This window comes from Enoplosus armatus, chromosome 6, assembly GCF_043641665.1.
Source record: "Enoplosus armatus isolate fEnoArm2 chromosome 6, fEnoArm2.hap1, whole genome shotgun sequence".
NCBI classification, from domain to species: domain Eukaryota; kingdom Metazoa; phylum Chordata; class Actinopteri; order Centrarchiformes; family Enoplosidae; genus Enoplosus; species Enoplosus armatus.
In genome coordinates this window covers 9,296,971-9,316,148 of record NC_092185.1, presented here as the reverse complement: position 1 = coordinate 9,316,148, position 19,178 = coordinate 9,296,971, and the positions used below count along the sequence as shown (strand labels likewise).

The 19,178-nt window shown below is 43.8% G+C and overlaps 1 protein-coding gene across 1 annotated transcript in view; it reads right to left on the bottom strand.

The window, feature by feature from the left end:
- Positions 1-19,178, bottom strand: part of igf1ra (insulin-like growth factor 1a receptor) — a 67,628-nt gene that overhangs the window by 45,425 nt on the left and 3,025 nt on the right. Inside the window, exon 2 of the mRNA XM_070907261.1 lies at positions 13,072-13,635. Coding sequence (XP_070763362.1) covers positions 13,072-13,635 — 564 coding nt within the window. The remainder of the gene's footprint in view (positions 1-13,071; positions 13,636-19,178) is intronic.

The following is a 19,178-nucleotide window of genomic DNA, read 5'->3' as shown; positions in this document are numbered from 1 at the left end:
TGGTACCTCTTCAACCTCAGCCCCTCACCAGGCAGAGGGGGGCGTCTGGGTTGTTTTTATGACCAGGATGCCTCCAGAGGCACAGAAGGCTAATAATACCACGGCTGCAGAGAGTAGGCCGGAGTCCAGCATATCTAACTGTTCCTCTGTGTGCCAGTCATGCCACTGGTGCCAACCCAGTGGCTCACAATCTGACTCATCCACACAGCCTCGTACACCCAGGACCGTCTTTAAGCACATGTAGAGGAGTCCTGCCTCTGACATCACATGAATCTGCCAGCTAGAGTTCACATTTTCAGCCATAATCCATAATGATCCAAAGAAGTGCTCCCATTGAACCCACCGCTCTCATCACCGTACTTCAAGATGAGTTATGGATTCTTCAGCGCTAATGCCGCAATTCATAGACCTTTCCACACCTCAGTGATAAAATGAAGTCTGTCTCAAGCTCTCTTCACTCCCTACACTCTCTCTTTCTATTTCTCTCATGCACATACAAAGTCATAGTGTGTCAGAGACGCAGGCTACGGCCAGTTGAGGGCCAGTTGATAGAGTAAACCTGGCAGTATGCTCCAAATGAGAGTAAATTTGCCGTGTTGTCACAGACGAAATGGTGGAATCAAAAAGAAAGAGACATTTGGCTTCAGTCGCTACACAGGATGTCAGACCTGACTACATTTTTGCACAGCTACAGTGTAACCTGAAAGTGGCTATAAAATGCTATAAATTAATATGTGATGCTTTGGGCAGGCCAGGACACTATGCCCACCTCCACACAGGGAAATATCAGGCTTGTGGATGTCGTCCGTTCTCTGTTTAGCCTCAGGCTAAGCCCTCTGTCTACTCAACTGTCACTGGACCACGTTCCATAGACTTTCACCACGCTGGAAACTAAAGGACCGCACATTTCCAGAACTCTCAAAGACTGACAGGTTATATGTCTGTGTCAATACATGCAAGCATGCATGTTCAAGTGTTACACACACTGAAGGCTTGTGTGTGTGTACAGACAGTAATTGAAGAGGGTGGCACAGAATGAGTGAACATGCGCTTAAGAAAAAATAATGAAATGGGGAGAGTGGGGAGTTTGTTTCATGTTTAATCTAATGATAACCATTTGTTACAATTGTCCATTTGTGTAGCACAATACAGATGGTCTTTGGGCTTGGAGCACTGGCTTGCTGGCAATGCTAATCACACTCCTTAATGACTCTGATGTAAACAAATTTAGCCACTCATTTGAAAAATGCCATGGAGCAGAAGAAAGGGGGAAAAATCCCCTACATGCATAAATTTGAGCCTGAGGAGAAAACTGTATTCTGCAGTGCGGATGAATGACTCGCATAGGCAGAGCAAAAACATTAGTGTCACAATCCTACAGTTCCTTGAACAAAAGCTACTTTGTGTCTGAGCACGCTACAAGCATGCATGCATACATACATACAGTACATCCATCACATAGAGTACATGCCATACACATGCCGAGTAGCAGTGACACACATCCCTTCTCATAAACGTCCCTGCCCCCTCATTTTCAGGACGACACACAGTTGGAGCTTTGGAGCTATCACTTCAAACACATACACTCAGTTTATTGAGATAATCTCATCAATGCCATGAAGGTGAAAGGCTTAACTTAATGTATTCGTTATGACTTCCGACCAGAGTTGGATAAAGCTTTAAAAACACCAAAAAATGTCGGGAATGTAAATGTTTCAAAATAACCATTCAAGTTCAGCTATTGTATTATTCCCAAACAGGAAGTTACATTGCTGCATTGAAAAGGAGATTAAAAAATAAGAAATGATATAGCACAATACCCTGTACTGTAAATAAAACAGGTTGCGAAAGTGTTGCCGTCATAGAAACATCAAGAACAAAAGAGAAGGAACAAAAGTTTAGCTAGTTTTGTTAACTATAACAAAAACTCTAATGTAGGATTTGGATTTAGGCTACATAAAGAAATGTTGCTCTCACTCTTTACACAAGGCTATTTGCATGCACAGAAAAAACGACGCATCTTTTTTTTCTATGTCTCTACCACACTGAGGCATCATTCCTGGCCACTGAAAACTGATATTTTTGATGTGCGTCCACACTGTAGCTACGAGCGTAAACAGCAGATAAACTTAAAGTTTGCGGTCCCTCTATTACTGGCTGACAAAACAACAGAGTAAGTCAAAGTAGGATGAAGTTCCAGGGGTTTTCCTAAATAGGGAGCATCGGTGTCATTACCCCACACACAGGCGGAAGAAGGGAGGAGGAAAGAAAAGGGTTCGAAGATAATACCATATATTAAGCCTGGAGGTAGGTGGAATGCAAAAACAAGCTTTTTACAAGCAAGTACATGTCTGGTCTGGAAAAGTGCTAACAACACTACATATAAGACAGAACAGTGTCTCACTACCGGGAATGGCTGAGACACGGACCACAACCCAGCACATACTTTTTCACCGTGTCATGGTGGCATGGCGGATTTTGACTTACTCATCAACAGCAAGTCATGGCATTTTCAAACCACTTCACAGCTAAACATGGAGGTGCAACAGAACAAAAGCTAAAGCGAGCCGACCAGCATAGCGTGGGCCCAGCGAGGAGAGAGGCCACGCTGAGTAAATGAGTGTGAGTAATAAAATATGAATGAGAATGGGCGGTGTTTACATGCAAGCTGTGGGCTAGTGTCTGTCATGTTTATCAGACAGCCACAGAGAGGGAGGCGATTCCTGACGCACACTCAAGTGCAAACAAGTCCCGCAAGCCTCGTCTCTGTAATTGATGCACTAATGGGAGTGGGCGGTGGGGGGTGGCGTTGGACTGAAGGGGGACGAGTCCAAACTGGGACTTCAAAAGGCCTGCTGGACGCTTATCAACAAATGCGCCCTCTCATCAGACATAAGAGGATGGAACAGATGAAAGGAGTGCTAATGCACCTCCACCTCCCCCTAGCCCCCCCCCCCCCCACACAAGCATCCATTCTGCTCTATCAGCAGCAGACCTGAGGAGCCAGGCTACCATGGGAGGATGCACAGTATCGAAAACACACACACAGACAGTGGGGGTCAATGAGTTCTTAAAGTCTGTAAGCGAGCTCATTATTGAATAACAGATCCATCACAAGGGAAGGTCACACACATTCAGCAGGCCTAGATTAGGGCTGAGCAATTATTCAATATTGTCATTTATCATCCTCAACTGCAACTGCATTATGATGATATGATTATATCATGTTATTCTTTTGATTCTGTTCTCCAAATGACAATAGAAACTATTCCAAAGGATTGCTTCACCCAAATAGTAAAAAACCTGCAGCAAATACCAAACCAAAGTCAACTAACTAGCCTTTTCTAGCTGATGAAAACCATGTCACATGTGTCCAGGTTTTGACATATCCCTCTCTAAAATGTTGGGCCACCACTCCAATACAACAGAGGTGAATGGAAGTTGGTTTGTGGTGCTCACAGCATTGAAAAAAAGCATTTAAAAACATATTTTATGACATTTTGCAAACATCTGCTATATTGTGACATACACATTTTGGAAAAATCTTATTAACATCATCATGATATTGATTTTAACTGCATCGCCCAGCCCTAGCCTGAATGACAATCCTCTCTGATGATCTCATTATGGGTCAGCAGCACTGTCATTGTCATGCAGGTGTCCTGTGGGGTTATAGGAAAACAGTGACAAAATAGTCCTGTCACCTTACCTTACCCTATCTGCCACCATAGAGTCACAGTAATCTTTAATGTCCTGTGAGTCTAAAGCCAATTTAGCGAGGATGAATGAGGATAGTGGCAGCTCCCAGGTGACGCGGCCTTTCCCTCCCTCCAAGCAGCAGGCGGAGATGGAGCTGCAGTGGGGAGCTCTATATTTATCTGACACAGTAACAAGCCGCTGTCTCACTGCTGCATGGTGCAGTACAGCTGTGCAGCTTCTCTTCAACCGCCCTCCCCCGTCCCTTCTCGGACTCTGCTTCTCTGTTGCCAGTGATGAGGGAACCAGGGATGACCCAGCAACGTGTCATCACTTTGAGAGTTGTCATGAATAAAATTCACGTCTAAGGGAAGAAGAAATACCCCGAATTCTGTCACTGTATAGCTCATGTGCGGCGCTTCACACGCTGCTGGATTTCTCTACAGGAGGAGCAATATTTCAAACTTGAGAGCCATATTTCATCCCGGGCCACCCCGATGCTGACAAAGCACCAACTGGTGATTGCTGTGTTGGAGTGGCCCATTGAGGCGGCCAGCCAAGGAGCTGCCGTTCTGCCAAGAGAGCCATGCCAAGAGGGCTGGAGAAGGCAGAGGAGCCCCAGCCACCTGTGCCCATTAGGCTGCTTGCTGACAACTGCACTAGGCCCTGGGGATCCCAACGCAAACAAGCCGAGGAGAGAGAGGAAGGGGAGGGGACCAGACGGGGTCAAGGTCATTTTTTTTTTCTGTCATTGACAGAAAGCAGAGTAATGACGTTAGACAAGCCAGGCTGCTTTATGGATTGTTGACACTGAAAGTTATATGGGGGAAGATTTGTAAAGAGCTGACATGATCAAAACTTTGTTTGGAGCTAATATAACGTCAATCCTCAAGCTGGCAAACAGGGCACTTGAAGAAAGAGTTTGACAGGAAGTGTGTGGTTGTCACACGCATTTCATTTGGCTGTGTTATTCATGAGATTTCCTTTGTAATTTTATGATGTCCTTTCATCTCCTCATTGTGCACATGCTCCGAAAAAGAACAGACGGCAAAACACCGCTGGCACGCTGAGGCCTGCTTGATATCTCTTTTATAGATAGTACACACACACATATAACACACCCATTAGATCCATGAGTCATCCTTAGCTAAGCTGCTGCAGGATACAATAACTGTTCTTTAGCCATTGTACAATAACTTTTCCATATTTGATATAAGATGTATCGCTATTCAAACTTTGCGTGTACCTCTCAACTTATTGAGCACCAAAGCCACTCAGAGCTTTAAAACAAGACACATCCCACATCGACACACATGGACATGCCCTTGGGAAGTGGATTTGTTTTCAAAGAAACGCACACATTTCAGCCATGTGTGAAGGGAAAGGTAGGGGGAGTAGATCAAATCCCCCACCCCCAGCCATCGCCTCCTTACCCCACACACACACACACACACACACACACACACACACACACACACAACAGGGGAAGAAAATAGAGGAGCAGTGTTTCTGTGACCTCAGTGAACCTGACTAACTATTCTGGCAAAGCAGGATACTCTCCTCTCTCTGCGGTATGCCAGCGTACATCCTCACCTCTGCAGGAGAGATTTGTCAGCAGGAGATTTCTTTTTTTTCCGCTGTGGAATTAACCCATGCTCTCAGAGCTTACTTGCAGGCATGGCACATTATCTCCCAGGAAGCACTGCCAAGCCAGCCCAGCAGTGAGTAAATGGCTGGTCTGGCCTGCGCTATATGGAGGGATAGAAGCGGGGCGGGCTGGCAGGCAGGCAGACAGAGGCACAGCTCAGGCGCCAAGGGCAGGCAAAGGCAGCAGGCGTGGGCACTCGTCTCTCTCACCTCTCTGAGAGAGAGGCGTCACCGAGAGGCGGAGATAGCCCTCGTCCTTCCTGCCATTTAGAGTAGGGCTGAGGGGAACCTACCACAGAGCCGGGGGGCCCCCCGGCTCTGTGGTAGGAAGTTATAGTATTCACGCAGATTTATGAATGAGTGGTGAGAGCAAAGGATGAGTCACAGCTTCCGAGCTACACAGTCAGAAGGCAGCAGGCAGTCTATCACCAGAGGAACTGGGTGGCTCAAATAGGCATCAAGCAGGCTGGGCTGACACTTAGACAGGCACACACGCACACATGCATGAACACAGCAGGCACAGTCACAGTGGGCACACGCAACCTGGGCAAGAGTTGAGGAAAATTTGTAAACGAAGAGGGGTGGCACGTGAGAGATGAGGACTTGTTTGTGTGTTTGGATGTGAGTGCAAAGTGTGTCAGTCAGTCTCTTTGGAGGCTAGCAGTATGACACACACAGGTCCTATTTTGGTCAATCAAGTCTATGAGAGGAAACCTAGGAAAAGAGGCCAATCTGTCAGTGCTTTGAGAGGAGTCCTTTGTAGGCCACAGAGGACAGGAGTCGGATAAACTCACAGCACCCGCCATCAATGGACAATAAGCCCTACTGTTCATACATGGACAATAACACACTGTATAACCATGTCATCATGAATGAACTTTGCTAACTTGCAATCAAATTGAAATTATGCAGAGAAAGACACTGTTGTTGACATTAAAAGTTAGCAATGGCAGTCGACACGTGTCTGTGGCTTTTCATGAGTTTCACCACACTCTGCTCAAGCAGCGAGGCAAATATAATATGTTACAATTTTTGCGTTTGGGAGGAACTCAAAACAAATTAAAGTGTGAGGCAAAAAGAATTCCATTCTGACCAATCACACTCGCCACTCGTGCTCCAGGCCTCTCAGAAGTCCAAAGGCAACCAATAAAACCAATTGAGCAGAAAAACTATTTGTAACCAAACAGAGTTTTCCCCCTTGCTTCAAGAGGGCTCAGGTTCTGGGTACTCGGTGAAGAAGGTCTCTGTTTTGGGTGAGCATACCAACATCGGCTGCTAACATTTCCCAAGAATGACATTTATGAATGTGACCTAGATGGGAAAAAAGGCCAGGAGAGGGAAGGGGGTGGAAGGAGGGAGGGTGCAGGGATGTAGATAGAGTTTATATAGATTATTTATATTTAATTTAGAGGAGTAATATATTTAAAAAAACACGTATTACTCACTATTAATAGTTTTTGGTGAATACACTTCACGCTCTTTGGCCGAGAGTTAAATAAGCAGATTGACATCACTAACACATCTGTCCATTAAATATGAAGCTACAGCCAGCAGCCCGTTCGTTTAGCTTTGCATAAAGACTGGAAACAGCTAGCCGACAAAATCTGTCAACCAGAAACTCTAAAGCTCACAAGCCAACAAATTATATCACGTTTGTTTAATCCGTTAAAAAACTCTAGTTTCTTATTTTGTTGTAAAGTTGTAGCTTCATATTTGCCGTACAGATATGAGAGGCTGTACCAAGAAATCGCTGCAAGAAAGCGGAGAAGCATATTTCCCAAAACTATTCCTTTAAAAATTGCCGATAGGATTTGCTAATACAGCTAACATTAGCTGTACAGCCTTTTTGATAATGTAACTACAGTCAAAGCTACTAGTTTTTCTTACTTACTCATTTACTAACTGACTTAAACATGGGTATCAAAATGTGCAGGCAATATTGTGGCAAATGAATGCCTGATGAAAAGATCATTTCAAAAGAGATTTTCCCATTGAGGTACACGGCTGAGGTAGCAGTGAAGGAATGACGAGAGAAGCTGTTGTGTGCACTCTCTTTCTCTAACACACACCCAAACACAGAACCCTATTGACAGCCTGTTGTCGCTTCTCTTGCCCTTGGACCACTGTTTAAAAAGACATAAGCGTCTGAGAACACAAAGAGAACGAAGGGCTGTCGTGAAGGGAGCTTTGTCTGCTTTCTCTAATGTATTTATTTCAATGACACCATGGAGTTGTAACACTGAGAATCAATAGTCCACAGTCCTCTGGGGAAATAATAGAGACAAGGGCGTGAACACACACACGCACACACACAGTGCCAGCAGGGCCAGAGTTAACTGAACAGGATGACTGTGTCTCACATGTTGAATACATCCTCCTGAAGTTACCTACAAGGTCTGCGACCACTCAGGGGTAGTAATGTGTCGAAATGCTGGGCAGTTACCAAGCACAGGCCCACTTTCTCCTTTCCCAGGATGCTGTGGTGACCCAGTGAACAGAAAGAAAATCTGAGCATGGTAGCGGAGAGAATGATGGATGGGATTATTCCATCTTTAGTCTGGTGGTTGTGGGAGGGCAGGAATGAATGAGTCTGATCGACATGAGTGCCTTCTCTTTGGCACTAACACTGGCACGCTGCCTAAGCTTTGTACAAAATGGAGCAGGAGAGCGCAGGGGAGTAGTTCATGCCGGGTGGAAACATCGGATGTATGGGCACTGAGTCATGGGACTGAGTGTGCCCCCAGGAAAGCACCGGACTGTCAAGGCTGGAATTTGAGCCCTTTTCTGCTTCCTGTCTCTATAACCGCAGGACTTTGATAAGCTTCAGAAAAGCCATTAAACATTTAAAAGCTTCCTGTTTCTGCTGTTGGATGTTGGTTAAACAGAAACGACTGACGGATGATCATAAGAACTGGGCACAAACACAAGACAAACACAAAATTGACCTCAACTACATCAATATCAACAGCACCACCAGTTTAGCTCCTTCTTATTGCCTACAAATAGTCTCTGTATGGCCCTGCACATGCAGTCTGCACATACAGCCTGTGCTGTGTATTTCCCCCTCTTTATCCCCTCACAACTGCAATGACTAAGCCAGCAGGAATTTCTACCTTATATACTTAAAGGGGCAGACTCATTCCACCCAACTTAACATACATGCTTTATACCTGAAGTATCAATAAATCCAGCTCTTAGCCAGCACAAACGGAGCATAATATCTGCACAGCTCGATCTTTCTACAACTAATCTTGACAACAAGATTTGTTGACAATAAGAAAAATGTAAAATATTGCCAGCCTCATCCTTTAAACTCTATCAGAAGGTATCAAACTGTAGAAAGAGTAGATACCTGCAAACGGTTGCAGTATGATATTTTGTCTGTCCGTCTGAACCTGCTTACCCTACAGTTGCATCCTCTAAAGGAGAGTGTTTTCCCCTGCTGTGAAGTGGGCTTAGGTCAGAGCACTCAGACCAGCGATATCAAGTGGGTCCCTGGCAAGGAGGGAGTAAACATATTATCAAATGCAAAAGTCTCCCGGGCCGGTGGAAGAGCACTCCCAACTGCCAGGGCTCCAAAATGCTTTCGCTCTGCTGCGTTTCTTCTGGGTTCAGTACAAGGACAGACAGAGCACAGACTGTATGTGGCATATTAGGACAGCAGGTCTCCTTACGTCAAATTTCACCTTACGCCAATGTAGCCCAGACGCTAGAATGCAAACTGACACCACACCACTTTCAACCAAGTACACCTCAGCTTTGCCTTCTCAAAAAGCAAAGTCAGTATCTGTATGTGTACATTTTGATTCATTAAACATTCCTGACTTCTGACATTTGTCTATCAATATCACATTACAACATTCAGGACATGATGGTCCTTAAAACCAGACAGCATAAGGAGGTGAGGGTTGAGAAACCAGACCAGAGTGCCTGCGAGGCTGAGCATACTGTAAGTTAATATTCTATCACATAAAGGAGATATGTGAGCTATGTGAGGACTAGCGAGTGTGAGAGTGTGTGCCTCCCTGTGGAGCTATGAGGACTAACCTGCCCTGAGACTGGGCATGGACACAGCAGCATGCTTTCCTGCTCGTCTGCCTAATTTTAAAAGCCTCTTGTCTACCTGGCTTTGGCGCAGCTCCAGGGGCAGAAGGCTGGCCTGTCTGCAGCAAACACAGAGACCTGAGGAGGATATTTAAAGCAGGCCAGACACTTTTTAGACACGGGACCCCCCAAAACTCAAAGCAAACATTGCGATATGTCAAAGGATCTGGGGCCGGATCCCCAAACAAGCCGGTTGGCTGTGACCACTGCAGCGATGAGAGAATATCTCCGATAAGTAAACAGTGGAGAGATATCTGACAGCCAGAGCTGTTAACAGCCCCTGATAAGCCCTGCGGAAAAGAGGGAGGTGAAAATAGAGGAGGAAACACCACCAGAACAACTGACAAGGACAATCAGAGATGAGATCCAGGCTGAGGCTAAGTGAAGTGGAGAACGCTAGCGAGGAGGAAACGGACAGACAACGTGTACGAGGAGGGGAAAGCAGCGGCAGGGAGGATTTACGAGGAAGCATGGGGGGTTGAAGAAGAGGAGGAGGAGGAGGGACGGAAAACAAGGGGAGTGATGGGCATTTTTCAACCCTCCGAGCGCTGCGCCTTAGCGAGAGCTTGCCGTTGAGCTTGTATACTTGACATTTGTCTGACATTTCCCCTCAGTGCCCCTCTTCCTGCGTACGTCTCCTCGGTCAGGGCCTCTATACGCATCGCTGCCTGCCACTGAAAAGCACCCAGAACCTCTGCTCCAATCTGCACTTAACTGCACGGCCACTCTCACTCATTGCCATCCAGCCACAAGTACATAGTATCATATTTACATTCACTTCTGAGGAGGCTAATACACCCTAAACTGTTGTAGGAAACAGTATCTGGAAGGTGGACAAACATGTGGAAAGAGGAGTTTTGTTGTTGCTCCATGAAGCACCTAAAGGCCCAGAGGCTAAAGTATGTGCTAGGCAGACAGCACTCCCTCCTCATGTAGTGTAATTAAAGAGGAGACCGGGCCGTATTGACTAGAAAACCACTGAATGCCCTTGAAGGAACATCTGTACTGGAGAAAAACAAGGCAATTATGCAGAGGGGTGGAGGGAGGAGAGAGGAATCTTAAGCAGGAAGGAGAGAGGTAGACACATAAGCTTTAAAAAAACAAAAAACAAAGAGAGGGTGAGAAATGTTATCTGTGCATGAAGCCTGGAATATTAACAGGCCTCACAGACCTGCTCTAGCTTCATTCTGTCCTATTATTGCTTCAGTAACTCCTCCTTTCTTTCCACTGTGTAGCTCCCCGAAGCCTTTATCTGCAGCCTTGAGACCTCAAGGCCCACTAGATGAATGCATTTACCCTGACCTCGGCCTGGGCCTCAGAGAGCAGTGAACTGGTTCAAACAATACTCCTGCTCTGCCTTCTCAAGTCGGACATGTCAGAACAACAGAGGGTTTCACACTACATAGTGACTACTGTGGGAAGAACAGACGTGACTTGAAGGTCATCATAGGCGATTGCAGCTTTCACAGTGTAGCATTTTGTGAATAAAGCAAATTTAGGATTTTTTTTTTTGTTTATTCATACAAAAAATGTTTTACTGTATACAGATCAAGCAATCGATAACGACATACAGGGAGCTCCGGCAGGCCAGTGCATCCAAGAATAAACAGAGGCACAACAATAAACACCAAAGCTTTTCTATAGAGACAGACGTGGTCACTAGGGAAAGGACCCAAGCTTGATTTCCACTATTTGTTCTGAGGGTCCCCCGGGGGTGAAGGAGGGTGGTGTTTGAGACTCCCGACTGACCATGGGAGCTGCACACAGGTCTTCAATAGAGAAGAGGCTGGAGGAACATTTTCCCACCGTTATTTCACACAGATGAGAGGACAGAGAAAATGGCACAGAGCAGCAAATCAAGAGTCAAGTTTTACATGATCCTTTTTCAGCATTAAAGAAAAACATTTATCTGTATATCATTTATTTACTCCACTACTGTACGGAGATTCAGATTCCAGAGGGAGGGACAAACAAGAGGCCAGTGTGGCTCTCTCAAGTACGTGTGCATGTATTAATAGTGTATGCAAAATAAACAAATTAAGGGAAATAGTACACAACGCCAAAGCTACCGCATTGATATCACCCTCTCAACCGCACATAAACAACATCTGTATCTACTGTTTATCAAAGCAAAGCAGCAAAAAGATGGAAGGCCATTACTTGTCCTATTGTATCTCAGCGTCTAAAAGGCTTTTCAGTAACAATTTCTACAAATAATCCAATAACATCTAGAATGAGTTCTGGCACTTTTTTGTGATGAAATTACTGTACTTTAATTATTTCAAAGATAGTGTTTTTGTATTAAAAGATGTGTTAATAACAGATTTTTTTTTTTTTTTCAGAAATGTTGTGATTACTGTTTCAACTGTTGCCACATTGCATGTTGTTTTTAAGTGCAGTCTGTGAAGGAATTTGAACCTCTGATAAAAACCTCTTTGGCCCTTTTGTAAGTGAAGAAAAATGTTGAATAATAATAGTATGTGACCCTGCCTGCAACATGAAAAATTATTCACGACCCTGCCCTGTGCACCCTTGGAGAAAAGTTAAAAATAAAGCATATATGGTCTAAGGAAACAACTAGGAGCTCGATATCTTCAAAATAGCTGCATGAAAAGCGATACAGGCAAGATACACGATTAAAAAAAAAAAAAAAAAAATTGTTGCGACGGAACATTTCTACCAGAAGCCTAATCAGCAGCTCGGCTTAGTCTGTCTGTGTCTAACAGGCTGCGGGAGTATATTACAAAGGCTTGAACTGCCTTCTGCAGTAGTTTTGAAGAGGCATGAGACAGCTGATCTGGTTGTCCCAATTGCTAATCAAAAAGCACAAGCTGTCTCTCACTCTGAAATCTGAGAGAAAAAGAGCGGTGGAGATATGTAACGTTGCTACAAGCTGCTGCACTCGCCTTGAGAGATGTGCGAGAGACCAAGTGAACACAGGCAACAAATACACATAACTGAATTAATTCAAACCTGCAGATCCAGAGGAATTTAAATTTCTATATATATTTATAGAAATGATATGACCCTCCTCTGAACTGAACTAAAAAATGCGTGACCCTACCGCTGGGCCGAAGTTAAACAAGGATGACCCTCCCCCAGATTCTTCAATATACCCCTTTTCATAAATTGCAAAAGTCCCTAAGGCAAATATTTAACTGACATGGTCCAGACAGGTAGACTAGCTCATTTCTTGGCAGAGCAACGTCTAACCTCAACTGAGTATGCCTTTCTAATACCTGGTGCTCTATATTGCAGCCATCCTTCACTCCACAAATAGCCTGATCTAAAGACAAGGTCCCTATAATGAACAGAGAGGAAATGTTTGCACTGGCCCGTGGACAATCCTGCAGCCTGACGGAAATGAAGGAAAAACACTACATAGATTCATGGGATTTGTTCGCTGGCGAAAAAAATGCACAATTTCAGAATGTTTATGAGACTGGAAACCACCTACCTAGATCAAAGTCACATCCGCATTTGCTGTACTTGCACCGCAAAATATCGCACAAACACTGCCGCTATTAAAATGCATTGTAGCAAACATCACATTTGAAGCATCCTCTGCTTTATTCTTTCTCAACATTATCTGTATGAAATAACACACAATAGAATTCAGGTTACCTTTCTGGCACTGGTTGGAGGTCCAACAGCGGTCGACGTAGTTGTCATTGAACGACGTCCTCTGACAAAGAGGGTTATCCACCATGATGCCTGGGCACACATTGTCACACTCCTTTGCCTTCTTATTCCCATTGATAACGTTGTTGAACTCAGCATCCATAATAAGAGACCAGTCCACCGAGTCCAGGTAGCAGAGCTCAGGGTTCTTCTCTATCCGCATGGCTCCCCGGGTGATGTTCCTCAGGTTGTACAGGCCGATGTCCTTCAGGCTGGTCATCTCGTAGATCACCAGGGCGTAGTTGTAGAAGAGTTTGCGGCCGCGGATGACGCTCAGGTTGGGGAAGAGCATGCTGAGGCTGTCCAGGCCCGAGACGCGAAACAGCAGCAGGTAGTCGGTGATGACGGTCAGCTTTGGGAAGCTGAGGGAGCGGAAGACCTCCTGGTGGATGTTGTTGGTCTTGTCGTTGATGAGGAGAATCTGCAGGTAGCCCTCCACCACCGTGCAGTTCTCCAGCCGCTTGAACTCACTGATCTCATTTCGGATGTCGATACTCGGTCCACAGACTGGAAGACACAGAGAGACGACGCATGAAGATGCATCTTCATTCTCATGTATAACAAAGAGAAAATACAGATTTTCTTTTGTTTCACATTCTAATGTAACAGAAGTGTCTGGTGGGGAATACTATTATAGTAGTATAGTATAGTATTATAATAATCTTCTTGAAGCATATAATCCTGTTTGTCAGGATGGTAAGTGTGGTGCTCTGCTGGCAACATGTCATACATACACATAATACAGTGTTCTGAAAAAGACAGCGTGTGCAGCGCTAGGACACCATGTTTCTACATTGTAAAAAAGAAGTTCATGTTTGTTCTGAGTGTTCTCTCAGGCAGGTATTCTTATTATAACAAGGGAGAGATATTATCATCAGGGTCAGCTGAGGTGAGGACATTTGTAATATACAATTGACTGGGGAAATTGTTATTTAGTTTCACGTCCAGGTTAACATGTTGATACACTTTCTGTATCCATCGTATCAGATGCAAAAAACCCGCATTTCTCTGTAAAACGTTGTGTCTGTCACCTCAAATAAACCCGGCATTTGAATAAGCCATTCCTGTGTGCTCAGAAAACGACACTTGAAACCACAGTGCCTGGAGCGTTCTCCACCACACACACACACACACACACACACACACACACACACACACACACACACACACACACACACACACACACACACACACACACACACACACACACACACACACACACAAACATTAACTACAAAGACCCCATTTATTATTGATGACAATCAACTCTCCCTCTAATCGTGCCTATCAATTACTACACCTGGGAATTAATGGTAGATGATACTCTCATAATGTTATTGTGCTCTAATGCAGTGGTTCCATAACCTTTATTGTCTGATGTACCTTCACAGCCCTGTCCAATGAGCTCAAGTGCCCCTTTATCAACACCAACTGTCTTGTTCCAGATGTGTTTATATGAACTGATTTTAAACGGTAAGTTATGTTGCACTATTAATGATATTAAAGTTTATATCCTTACAATATTGTTTTCATAGAAGTGAACTGTCAATGTTTGGGTCGGTTTGGTCAACGTTGCATAATGGTAGAAGTTTCAACCATTTATCTGTTACTTTAGGCTAACTACTTTAATCATTTATCCCTTACATTTGGCTCACTATTTTAACCATTTAGCTGTTACTGTTAGATATCCATTACCTTTAGCTAACTATTTAAACTGTCTATGATTTACTTTTAGCTAGCTATTTTAACCATTTATCCATTCATTTTAGTTAAATGTACACTTCCCTGCTTGCTTGCCAACTAGTTTTTACTAGTCTACTCCACGATCTTTCCACATACCTACAAGCAACAGGGGTACAAGTACTCCTCTCTGAGAATCACTGCTCTAATGTAAAAGCCTAAAAGCTGAAATGTTCTTCTGTGAAACCTAACAGATAAAAACCTCTAAACTCCCTCACAATGCATTGTTTTATATATATATTAAACAATAAATGATTTATGTAATTAGAGAATTGGCACACACTGCAGCTAACAGGCTGCATATTATTTTGAACTGTCTAAAAGAAGGTTCAACAGTCAGCACAGGAAATGCCTTGACATATGAGCTCCTTGGTTAAACCTGTTATGTTCTTACAGAGGCTTAGGACACTGTCGCAGTGAGCGACACTATCACAGCGCCTGCCCAATGAGACAAACAGGCATGTTTTCAATAAGAGTCTTTGATCCTTGTCAAAACACTAACCATTGGCTAGGGGATAAGGCAAAGAGCTAAACTGTTTCTAGTCCCAAAATAAACACTGTGCCACCAGATTGTCTTTCAAAAATGGAGAAATGGTTGTAGAAATTATTCAAAAGTGACGTACATGACCTCTCCTTGGCATATATTCAAGCACATGATATGTGCTCTCAAAATGTCCCAGTGAGTAAATTAACTCCACTTCTGTAGAGGCAAAAAAAAGGCCATGTTTGATGTTCTTTGTTCAAACTATTCTGCCAAAAATAGAAGCCGCATTGTTTATGGGGATGAATGGGCTATATCTGCTCCTGTCAGGGAGTTTCACTTCTCCAAATTTAGAACGGAAACGATTACTCCAGTAGAAAATAGTATTTGCTTTCTCCAATCAACACCAATGCCCCTGGGCTCCAATTGTGAGCCATCGAGCTGCATGTCTTCTTTGTTTCATTGAGAATTTTCTCCCAGCTTCTCCAGCAGCCGGAGAGAGAGGGAGGAGGGGTGGAGCCACTCAAATACAAAGACTAATTTGTTTGTTAGTAAAGAGAAACTCTAGGCCCCACTTCCTGATGAGGGCATTAATAAAATCAGGGGGCGCCAGGCCAGAGAATGGAAGGGGGGGGGGGGGGGGGGGGCAGCAAAGAGATACTGTGACGGGGGAGAGATAAGGTTTTTGCCAAGCGTAGCTATCTGAGACCATCCTACCAGTGTAAAACCACAACCGAAACCGCTACATGCATTAAATGTATTTCTGGGCGTTGCAAACGCCAATCAGATATTCCTGCATCTTCCATCATAACCTGAAATTGATTTATACACAAACCTCAAACTGTGCTGAAAAGAAAGAAAGGAATGAAGAATGAAAGAAAACCCTTCTCTTTGTGATTCCCTTGTTCTACTCATTAGGCATGTTAAGTACCAGGAATTCCAATCATTTCCTTGGAAAAGGATTGAGTAGGACGTTGCCTCAAACTAAGCCCCCAGGCTTCTCTGATTCTTGCCAGTCAATCCATTTGTTGTGAAGACAACGACGCTTAAATAAGAGTTGGATACCAAACCCTTTATTCGCTGTTACATAAACAGGAAGAAGTGCTGACAAATTAAAGCGCTGACAACAATTACCTAGGAGTGATGTAGATATTTTAGCGCCAGTGTCCACAGAGAGGGATAAGCCTGCATACATGTGTCTGTCTCCCCCCCTGTCTCTCTTTGCTCTTCACACTGCTGAGTAAACACACATATCTCCACGGTGTAATGGGATCCATCGGCTCATGTGTATGATTGATAAACCTTGCCCTGGCCCTCCATGGAAATGTCATCACACAAACACACGCACACCTGCGCATGCACGCACAAACTCAAACATGACCCTTCGTAAGTCTGTCAAATTAAGCCGAGGCTAATGGCCACTGTTTATCTCAATTTCATCATAAACTCTGATTCAGATTCAGTAAACATACCATATATGTAAATAAACTTAATCTCAGTTCTGGCTGACATAAACATGAGATTGAAATCTGGATGTTCAGGCCATATGTTGTGCTGTTTATCAAAAGGCCACAGACAAGCACATTATTGAATCCTTTTCCAGACATCCAGCTGTAAACTCCAGCAAGGGTATTAGGAAGATTCCTCTGCAGAGTTTAAGAGGTATCATGTGAATCTATAATAAGCAAGGCTGCAACTATATTCATTTTCAATTACTCTTCAATTATGATATGAAATGTAGGAATGATCACAATGGGGCCTGCAAATGTATTTCTACTGGAGAAGTAAAACCACTATTATTTCTAATATCTTTAGCACTGAATTTGTAGTATGTTATATTTGTATTCTGTAGCAGCTCCACCTGTTTCTGTGGATTATATTTAAAAGATTCTATGTTTAAAACAAAAAATTAATTTAAAAGTATCAAACAATCAAACAAATATCCCTTTAACAGTTTTGCAAATGTCCCACATTCATGTCTGCACAGTGTGTGACCCCACTTGACTGAGAACTGACCCAAAGTTGAACATTTCTGGTTTAGGAAGTATTGTAAATATATGTATCTTGTTCAAAACAGAAATATATCAAAGTTAGAGCTTAAGAAATTGTAATTATTATATAAAGATGTCAAAAGACATATACATTGTTTTTATTTTCATTAAATTTGATTTTGAATTTAACATTTAGCTCATAGTCAATCTGCTTTTATTTATGAGAGGTGCATATAGATGCACACAATGGCATGAACAAGCGTTACGCACCAAAACTCCAAAAAATTAATCATCAAAGTAGTCATCAAATTTTCCACAAAAATCCATCTTCAGTTCGAGCAGTGATGGAGGCGGTCACTGTGCGGTCATATCCCCTCACACCTGCCACATCAACTGGCTCTAATCCCCAGCATACTGGAAGTCATCTGACCAGCGGTCTAGAGGGCCACTTCCCCTCAGTGGACCTTACTTCAAACACGGTGGCTCAGATATCACCAAAACCCCAAACAGTAACACTACACTCCCCATCATAACAACTCTCACAGAAAGACTCCCCCTCTCCCCCAAAGTAAGGGGAAGAGGGCAGGAGGTAACATACTCTATATGTTTACACGCACACTACAACCAGATCACTTCAAACAACCGCATTAAATTTACTGTTCGATATTCAGTGATTTGTTTGATAAAGGATTAATGTTTGTAAGGATGTGTGGAAGCCTACAGGAAACTTACAAAATAAGAGAAGGAAAATTGAAGGACTATATTAGTGTCTAAATTTAAATAGTGATGAATTTATTACTTTCATTCGTACGTTGTAGAATCGCCCCAAGAAACATATTTTCCTAACACTGCTTGTGATGCGGCCGTTTGTGTATATAAAAAAGTTTCTACCAGGTTTACTCCATGGCCTCTCTGACATATTTGTTTATGTCTGAAATCCAAGAAAACAAAGTAAAGTTAGGAGTTATACTACATTAATTGTGAGTTTAACATCAGCCTTAATCTGAAGCTACAGACAAATCAGCCTGCTGCCTTTGATGACACTTTCCTGCTCTGTTTTATGCAGCTGTGCACACAACTAACATAAGTGACGACTGACCGATTAACATAAAAACAATGAAATGGTTTTCTCGCTGAGACTCGAGAAACATCTCTGAGAATCGCCTTTGGCCGATGAATCCTCCACTCAGGACGGACTCACATTCAGTCCTTGATGAACAGCTTTCAACTGATACAGCGAGTGCCATCCATTAGAAGAGCTAACATTTGCAATCATCTCACAAATTGTACAATACTCCACGGGCCATTAAACCGGCAGCCCATGATGATGTATGTGCGGTTGGCCAGAGACTGCGTTTGAGCAAATCCAATGACGGGCCACTTGAAATAAAGTGTTTAATTAAGCATTGTAAACCTCAGCTGGCAGCCTGGAGGAGCTGCAGGACAGCATTTGACTGCACTCTCACAAACTAGCCCAGTGACACACTTTCACATCCTTACACAGGGGCACGCCACTGACTCAGGCTGTCACGCTGAGTCCTGCTGCAGTACAGAGAGAGAGAGAGAGAGAGGTGCACAATGAACTCACATGCACGCACACAAACACACTCGTACACACCCCATAGGGCTGCGAACACTCACTACACTTTCTCGCCGGGGGTGAGACAAGGCATTCCTGCATCCAGCCAAGCCAGGAGCGGGGGAAGGGAACGCCATGGTGGAGGGAGGGGGTGTATGTAACTGTGTAGCCTCGGTCACAAGATGGAGTGGGGCACCTTGGAGGAGAGTGACAGCGGTCATATCTGAGCCACTTGCCTCGTCACGAGAAGGGGAGAGCT